Source organism: Phragmites australis, chromosome 24 (assembly GCF_958298935.1).
Source record: "Phragmites australis chromosome 24, lpPhrAust1.1, whole genome shotgun sequence".
NCBI lineage: Eukaryota > Viridiplantae > Streptophyta > Magnoliopsida > Poales > Poaceae > Phragmites > Phragmites australis.
The window spans coordinates 3909986-3919235 of NC_084944.1; the positions used below are offsets into that span (position 1 = coordinate 3909986).

At 48.5% G+C, this 9250-nt stretch overlaps 1 protein-coding gene across 1 annotated transcript; it reads right to left on the bottom strand.

Annotated features, from left to right (window-relative positions):
* Positions 1-7248: 7248 nt before the first annotated feature.
* On the bottom strand, positions 7249-9250 carry LOC133907951 (protein GRAVITROPIC IN THE LIGHT 1-like). Its single transcript, XM_062350085.1, has one exon. It carries the CDS (start codon positions 9009-9011, stop codon positions 7608-7610), a length of 1404 nt encoding a protein of 467 aa, XP_062206069.1. The 5' UTR covers positions 9012-9250; the 3' UTR covers positions 7249-7607.

Genomic DNA, 9250 nt, shown 5'->3' on the forward strand with positions numbered 1-9250 from the left:
GCTACTTGCTACTCCATTTTGCAGTAGAAAAATTGAATAGTATGTTATTTGATCTTTGGACTCTGAATTTTTTTTAGAATAGTCATGCGTGCTTCATTCGACGGCCATCAGAGTCATCGACAGACACAACAACCATCATAACTGACTTCACATCTAGAAATATTAAAAGAAATTGTTTAAGATGATCTTTAAAAAGTGTTTGAGGTGAGTGTTGATTTTTTATACTTTAAGTGTCTATCAGAAACAATTTTTTTAATACACCGAATATTATCTTTACAATTTATATATAAATTAATTTTTGATGTTTCAATTCAATAAGGTGCCGTTTTTAGTTTCGTCCCTGGATACCAAAATATCATAATCGGCCCTGTATACGGGGGAGGCGTAGTTGCAGATACGTCCCCAAAGCTAAGGAAAAAATGGGTAGCATAGAATAGAGGGGGGCCGAAGAGGGTTAGGGTAGATGATATGTATATAGCTTAGGAGAGGAAAATGGAAAGGGGCTTACTTTTGATCTAACGACTGATAACGAGTCACAGGGTAAATAGCCGGACCCCTTAGACAAATACCACCATTGTACATGCTTGTGCTAGACTTTTTTTTTGGGAGCTCACACCGTTGATTGTCAGTCCTCAGCTGAGCGATGTTTTGATGAGAATAAACAAAACAACGCTAATGTATGATGATTAATTTTGATGTACTATGTCATACCAGCGTATTGATTGTAAAGACTACTCTACACACCGGGCGATCGCTGGACCAGTGCTTAGATAGATATACAAATATAGTCTGCAAAAGTAGTTCAAAAATCTGCAGGCAAACCCTAGGTAACAGAGGGAGGGAGATAAGCTAAAGCCAATTTAGCCAGCAGCTGGGCACTAGCCAGGTAGGTGCTACCTATGCTATGCATGTACGATCACCCGCTTGGTCTCCCGGCCCCGGGCGCGATAGGCACTGGCTGTCTGGCTGCTAGAGAGAGAGATTGGGAGGGAGAGAGAGTAGTGAAGGAAGAGAGAGAGAGAAAGGAGAGTCCTAGCAGAGTAGCAGCTAGGTGCGTGCTCTGTTCATCTGTGCTTACAGAGTACTGAAGTGTATGTGTCCAAAAATAATGCAGTGGACCCTCAGGAAGATTACTATTAAATACAAGTGTATAGACAGAGAGGAGAGAGAGAAGGGCATGAAAAATATGAAAAATAAAGCGTCATTCACTTTTGGTGATTTGACCTCACCATGCAGTCAGTAGTAAACAGAAGGGCAGCATGCAGCTGCAGTGTTGTGGCAGAGATCCACCATCTTCTCTATGCCCACCCTTGTCCATGCTAGACCATCTCTCTCTCCCTCCCTCCTTGCTACACATTCAGTCAGTCATTCGCATATCCACCCCTATCTTGGAAATCACCGTGCACGAAATCCTGCTAAAATTTACGCAAGAATGTTCCACATGCTTAAGGGGCCACAGAAAAGAACTGTATAATTGCCAGTAGCCATTGCTACTTGCGAAAAGAACTATATAATTGCCAGTAGCCATTGCTACTTGCTAGGTCTGACTTAATTGGCATGTTCATCTATTTTCATCGTACTACTACTTTGCTTGTTACATTTCGAACGGAAAATATATATGGTTCTGCGAGAATATGTCACATACAATTTTCCGTGTAGATCAGTGCTTAACGATATATAGCGCTTGCATATTATTTAAAGGAAAAAGAAACCACAAACTCTTCATCGTTATGATACGTTGGTTAGATCGATACGAAATTACATGTACTTGTCGGCATAAGTCATAACCCATGGAATAACATACAACCCTGCGAAATGGAAAGGCTACATTATTTCACCATCGTGGTGGACACCTCCATCCTTGCAGATTTGTCGCCACCCTGATCTCTCTCTCCCCCCTTTGCTACAGCTTTCTCTTTCATCTCTCATGCACGCCCTCCCCTCTCATTGCTCCTCCAATTAGGTCACAGTAGGGTTAGATTACTTGAGGCCAGGCCTGGTCTCTGCCCCTGCCCCTGCCCTGCACGGCTGCACCCCAGCATTCTTGCCGTTGCCATTGACAGTCTTACGCTCCACACCACCTCACCTTATATTTTAGGGCATGCAGTGCAGCCGTGCATGGCTTAGGCATGGCATGGCCGCATGGGCATCATTTTGATGGTCCATGGTGTGGCATTTCTGTTCCTGCTGCCTGTATTGTGCTTGTGCACTTTACTTTGTGTGGAAATTAGAATAGTGCTCTACTCCCTCTAGCCCATCAGCAGCATCAATGCATCTACCGTTGCAGAATACTCCATTGCCACTTATATTGTTGGCAAATTTTGTTTGCGCGTGTGGAAAAATGGCCATAATGCCTGAGCCGTGCTTCTTGGATGATAGATCTCGTATATATGTAGGTTAGTATCAGGGATTAAAATTTCACCGAAATTTCGTGAATTTCGGTAATTTCGGTGGTGAACTAAATATTTTATTCCGGAATTTTATTTCACTGACATGTGGGACCCACGGAGCAGAGGACGAAAAATTACCGAAATTTCGACGAAACTTCGCGAATTTCAGTCTTTTCGCCGATGAACGAAAAAAATTATAAAACGAAATTGAAATCCTTTGTTAGTATCACATATATGGTGTACTCGTGACTTATTCCTATCGGCAGGGTTTGTTTGTAATGGTAAGCTTAATATAAATAAACAGTCTAAATAAAATAAAAGAAACAATAATTGAAATTGGGGGTTAGAATAGAAAAAAGAAGGATCTATGTCAAATATAGTCTTAGAAAAAAATCAAATTACTATCAAAAAATAAATAGCTAAATAAAGAGTTCATGTAAATATAATTAATTAAAAGTTATCGTAAAAATATTAAAAAGACTAACCATGCTATTAGCATGATCCACCTTATTGGTTTAGGAATGTTTGGAACATGGGATTATCTTATAAACTTTATAGGACTAACTATGTATTGGTACGTATGTACTTTCATGTGGATGTCCCGTGTTCCAAACATGTCGCAAAAACTCTCTTCGAACTCAAACAAATTAAGATGGCTATATACATTGGGCTTTTCTACATGGGATTTTTTTTTTTTTGTCTTGACCTACTGTTAATTCGGTCATGCAAGCTCAGTCCCCACAGAAAAGAAACCGTTTATGAAAGGACACTTCATGTTCACTCGTCCATGATGGGGACCAGTATCCTAATTTCGATGACTGCAAAAGATTTTATTTTTCTAGAAAGAAACCCGGTGTCACTGTCACAGTGTCACATATGCATATGCTTGTGACTTCTCTCTTCTTGCTTGGCAGACGGGTGATGCTACATCTGACGATGTGACCAAGTCCCAGTGGTACATAAACCACGCAGAACACGAATAGGAGCATATACGGAGTCGTCAGAACACGAGTTTCCTCGCGGTGGTACATAAACCATGCACTCTACTGCACAGTTTGATTGGATCATGGGAATCCGCATGGATCTCGGTGGTTTTGCTCTGTTTCCTCGTGAAACCACGGCGTTTCAGTCAGGTAGGCGCGCATGCACCGATGGAGCGGCGGTGGGTGGGGGTGGGACGACCACGGCCAGGCAGAGAGGGAGAGGGAGAGGGAGAGCAAGAGAGCACAGGAGGGTGACCTGCACGCAATCCCGCCCGGCCGGGTGAGGGACGCGGCATTTACTGGTTTTGCTCGGACCAAGAAAGAAAGGCTGCCTGGCCTGGCAGCCTGCGCGCGGCAGCCAGCCCAAATCTAACAAGAGCCCGCATGGAACACACCCATTCATTCACCTCCCTTTCCGATTTTATTACTGCGCATGCATGCTCGCCTCTCTCTCTCTCCATTTAATTTGTTCAAGCGCCCGAGGAGAGGAGGCAGGCACTGACTGGCAGGGCGCCGCGCGCATGGCGTACGTACTGATGCTGATGCCGATACGCTCATAGGCTAGCCTCACACGGCCGTGCACTGTGCACAGCGACGCAACCACGGCCATAACGGTGGCGCGCACGTCGGCGTGTACGTACGTGCATACCGTCTACCACGGCGTGAGTGCATGAGACCGCTTTTTACAGAGAGATCAAGGAGCCGATCCAAGTCGTTGCGTTATTCACTGTCGTACGTACGACGCAGCTTGTTGGGGCTTCCCGTGGAATTTGGTACGGGCGTGCATGGCTTACGGAGGCGTGATACCGGGATCGGCGAGGCGAGTAAGTGTCTTTTTTTAAACTCTATCTAAATTTTTTGTGGAGAGTAATTTTATGAAGTAAGTGATTCTGTGATTGAAGGTGTTTTTTATAATTTTTTAAAATAAAATATATAGAGTAAGTGATTCTATACGGGAAGTAAATCAGGTAAAGCTGTTTTTTTAACTCTCCAGTTTCTAGTTCATTTTAGAGAATCACTCTCACAGATTTCACTCAGAAAACTAAAAATTAAAAGCTATTGTTTGACAAATATCTCATTTATTACAACCGGTGAGCTACTCTGTAACTCTGCCAAATAGATCCTAAAGTGATGATCAATTATATTCCCGGTCCCCTTTGGATTACGGAGGCGCAGCGCATACGGCAAGTAGAGAACTAGTCGAGCACGCGCGCGTCGCAGCTCGGTCCTGAACCAACGACTCACTCTCACCTTGCGCCGGTGGCATGAGCTTACGAGCCCAGACGCGGTGCAAGATGGCCGCGCATGCATGCAGATGCAGACTCACCGTGCGCGTACCGTACGGAGCCTCGACGATGCGTGGCCGGTTTCACATCGCTCGCGCGGAACCGCTCGCCCCAACCCGAAGATCGCCGCGCGGAGGATGTGGTGCATGCGGGTCGCGCGGCAGCGCAGCCACTGGGGCATCCGCCCCCGTGAACGCTTCGGCCGAACGGGCTCCGCGCGCTGCATGGAGGTGGGCGCGTTGGTCCACACCCCGCGTGAGTGGTGCGGTGCTCCTCGCGGTTGTCGCTCGCGTTTCTCTGCGCGGAGCCAATATTTGGCCCGTTTGTCCTCCATCAGCGGGCTGATGGGCTAAGCCGGTCACGCCCGGAGGTGCCCACGCAACGCAGGCCCTGTGTGGGACGGAGGGCCTCATCGCTCTACCCACTAGGCCGATGCGTCGTGGGCTGACAGATGAAACAGCCTTCGTGACCCAACTGCCATGTCTCGAGAGGCCAATAACTCACCATATCCGTTCTTGCACTGGGTAGGATCCAGCGGTTTCTAGTGGGTGAGGCAGCTGGATCTGGATGCTTAAAAGAACAGCTCGACTGAAACAGTGAGTCAATCTAGATCTGCAGGAGTAAGTAAACCGTACATTTCACAGGATGCGACACACAACTGCTAAGTACTGCTCTCTATTTTTCAATACTTATCACTTTAAATTAAATCCGCATACCAAAATATATTAAAAATAGTATAAATTGTAAATATAAAATAACAAAAATACCCTTATAAAGGAGCTAAAATATTCTAAAATCTATCGTAAATAAGTGGATAAGAAATATTTTGTAAGAATAAATTTGTAAATTATGTTTTAAAAAACATGAAGTGACACATATTTAAAAATAAATAAAATAATCAAAAGTAATAAATATTGAAAAAGGAAGTACAAGACTAGTATTGGAGTAGGCGAGTCGCAATAGCTTCCGATCCAAAGTCCAGACTCCAGACAATGACAGCAGAAAAAATTCAGACCAAACAAATCATCGTCCAGGATCTCGTCGAGGCCGTGACTTGTCGACGAAAACAAGGTGCCAGGATCGCAATAAGGACGGTCTCAAGGGCTTGAAAAACCTCACGCATTCCAGTGGTCCTGCATCTCTTACGCTGAAGCACAAGTTCGACCGAGCTGAAACCCTGCCTCGCCCGTCGCCCCACGCTGTTGCTCTCTCAAAGCAGCAGTAAAATCTTCATGCTCTCTCTCTCTCTCTCTCTCTCTCTCTCTCTCTCTCTCCATGCTGTATCAGTCCTCCCAACGGCAGCATGATGGAGCACCCAGCCGCAGCCTCCGGTATCCGCAGGTGGCAGGCGACCGCCAAAACAAAATATGCTCGCCTTCGTTGGCAAGAACGCACGGGAGTAAAGTGAACTCAAAGAATAACGGAGGCCGCGCTGTAAGCCGCCAAGGAAGCACGACAGGAATCCGGCGAGCCATTACTTATTGCGAGGTCAAAACCCAAAACGCAAAAAGGGCGAGCACACGGACACAGCATCAGAGTTGCAGTGCCCGGCTGCTGGACCGAAGTAGAAGCAACGAACATACCAGCCCCACACTCTGTACGTCTTCAGACTATTATACGGCCAGCTAAGCTTCTTAACTGATCGTGGGCAAAGACAATGTTATACCAGCTAGGCCCTACTTGGGAGGTAAAAATCTCTCACGACGTAGTTCAGTTCATGTAGAAATCTGAAAACTACCCTGCTCCAAACAGGCGTCGAGAATACATCATCATTTCTGAATACTGAACTGATATACAGATGTTCATGTGGAAATCTGAAATCTCTCACGACGTATTCATGTGGAAATCTGAAGAAGACGAAGACGAACTAACAGATGTTCCGCAAGGTAACACATTGTCTCGAGAATGGAGCAGAGGACGTTGCAATTACTACTTGCAAGTATACCGCTGCTACTATACCACTATACCAGGTGACATTGTGACAAGATTCAGTTAGTTTGGTAAGCCCAAACGTGAGGATTTATTGGCTGGCCATGAGGGCTCAGTGGTGTGACAGTAATGGGAGCTCGGTCCGGACTCTCAAACAGCTGTGCAGAGTCAAGGATGGGTGCTATTAGGAATCAATGCGAAGTAGCTGCACGAGTACGAAAACTTTTCTTTGGAAAAGAGGACGGCGACGAAAATTAGCTCGAGTGCTGATAATTGAACGATGTGATTGAACAAACTTTCGGTGAGAAACGGCCGAAAGATACAGTAAAGTAGACTGAAACGATGTTCATGGGTTCCAATACTTTGTACCGGGTGGAAGGAAAGTTTGTGTCACCTGACTGAAACCTGAATCCCACTCTGAAACCTGAATTCAGTGTCACCTGACTAAATTCTGAATCCGAATTGATCTAGCAGACACTTACCATGTCCTGGAAAAAAGTATACATTGATATAACGGGCATTTCATATCAGAGCAGGCGAGCAGCCATATTGAATTACAAAGAGCCTTGTGCTGTTGTTCTGAATCAAGTAACTGGCAGATGTTTCAGAAAAAAAAAGGCACGAACTGGGAACAATGGCAAGATGACATTTCACAATGACAGAATGCAGTATCTGATTACTGAAAAGGCAATAGATTGACGAGAACAGGATCGTAAATTTACATTTACAGATGAATCAAATTACACACAAATAAGTTACCAAAGATTAGATGAAAACTGTTCGACACGGTTAGAACACAAAGCTCTCTGAATCTGATGACCTTTGTACAACTGTCTACTAACACCGCCTTTCAGCCGAACCAAAAAATAAAACAAAAGATAAGTAGTTTTCTTTATACTCATCATTGAGCAACGACATTGATCCTGCAAGGTTATTTCGACAGTTGGTCGCCTTTACACAACCTCCTTTTGTTTCCAAATGTACAGTTTCTCTTTTTTACTATATTGTTTCACTTCGTTTCAAAATGAATCTATAGTTCCTTCTTCCCTCTTCCCACAGTCTAGGTACACCCTACATTGGATCACAGTCCCACCGAGCCGGAAACCCGGCACCACTGTGAACCCAACCTTCGGTCGCACCGACTTCCAAAGCTCCCTGCTCCCTGAAAAATCCTTCGACCGGACAATGTTCTCCATGTACACGGACGAGTACTCGGTGCCCCGGCCAACCTGGAATATGCCGACTGCTGGGTCATACGCCCAGGCTAACCTATGGAGTGTCCAAATTGAGCTTGCCATTGCAACGAACAGCTCGTAGAGTGGACCAGCCACACCCATCACCGGCAATGTCCCGCAGTCTGAATTCCCAAAGAGTGAGGACTCAATGCCAGGATGGATGAGCTGCTTGTACTTGCGGTCACAAAATTGGGTAAATTCACAGTCCGGACTTGAATGCATGAGCTCCATGGGGTCTGCATCTGAGTGCTCGATGAATTGCTGCAACGACTCATTCCGACGGATTGCAAGCTCGATTCCTTCGAGCGCTGCGGTGTCAGTTGTGCCACCGAATTGGTAGGAGTCGAAACCGTCGAAAATGGAGAGGCATACGCGGGAGAGGAGGGCGTAGCGGCAGTGGCCGGGCTTGGAGTAGGAGACGCCGGGGTAGGCAGCTACTGCAGCTGCGGCCAGGTCCCATCCAGCGCATCGGAGGACCTCGGCGAGCGCGCGGGCGAAGCGGTGGGCCACACGGAGGGCGTCGCGGAGCACGGAGTCGAAAACGCCCGCGGAAAGCATGGCGCCGACGGCGTCCCCGCCGCCGCAGCCGGCGCCCGTCGGCGGAGGGGCCAGCGCGCGGTCGAGGCGCGCCGCGAGACGGGCGTTGCCGTCGTCGAACGCATCGTGCTCCCGCCGCAGCGCGGCGGCCGCGGCGTCCTTGGCATCGAGTGCGGCCTGGAGGCGGTTCACCACGGCGTCGAAGGACCGTAGCAGCGCCTGGTTCTCGCGCACCTGGGCCTCGAGGTGCGCCGTGAGGGAGCCCGGCTCGCCCCTCGCGAGTCGCTTGAGCTCCGACAGCCGCCGGAGGTGCGACACCGCGGCGGTGTCCGCGGACGCCGCAGCCTCCGGCAGGAACGGCGCGTGCGCGGCCTGAAGGTGCAGGTACGCCGCCTGGAACGACGACGCCGTCGCGAGCGCCGCCGCCATGGCCGCCTCCTGCCCGGACACCGCCGCTTCCCCGTCCCCGTCCGCGCTAGGGTTAGGGTACAGCGGGTCGGGCTTCAGCACGACCACCCGCTGGTTGGCGAGGACCCCGTCCGCCGCAGTGCGGGCCGGAGAGGGCGCGAAGCCGTCGGCGTACTCGTCCTCCTCCTCGGCGAAGAACTCGATGGTCTTGGTCTTGAACGCGAGCGCGAACTTGTGGAGCATGGCTGCGCCCACCACCGCGAGATCGGTCCACTCTTGTCTCCGCCGGCGGGCGGGGCGGCGGGTCGCCGATGCGAATTGCGGGAGTGATGAGGCAGAGAGGAAGCCGAGTGCGGAGAGGAGGCTAGTGGTGGGTGCTGGGCGGTGGGGGAAGTGGAGGAAGCGAGCGAGGAGTGGGGGGGATCTGGGAATTGGGATGGGGGAGACTAGAGCAAAAGCAGCAAGCTGCCTCCGTGTAGAGA

What these genes read in the sequence shown, in the direction of transcription:
- LOC133907951 (XM_062350085.1), bottom strand. Translation starts at nt 9,011, where the DNA reads ATGCTCCACAAGTTCGCGCTCGCGTTCAAGACCAAGACCATCGAGTTC.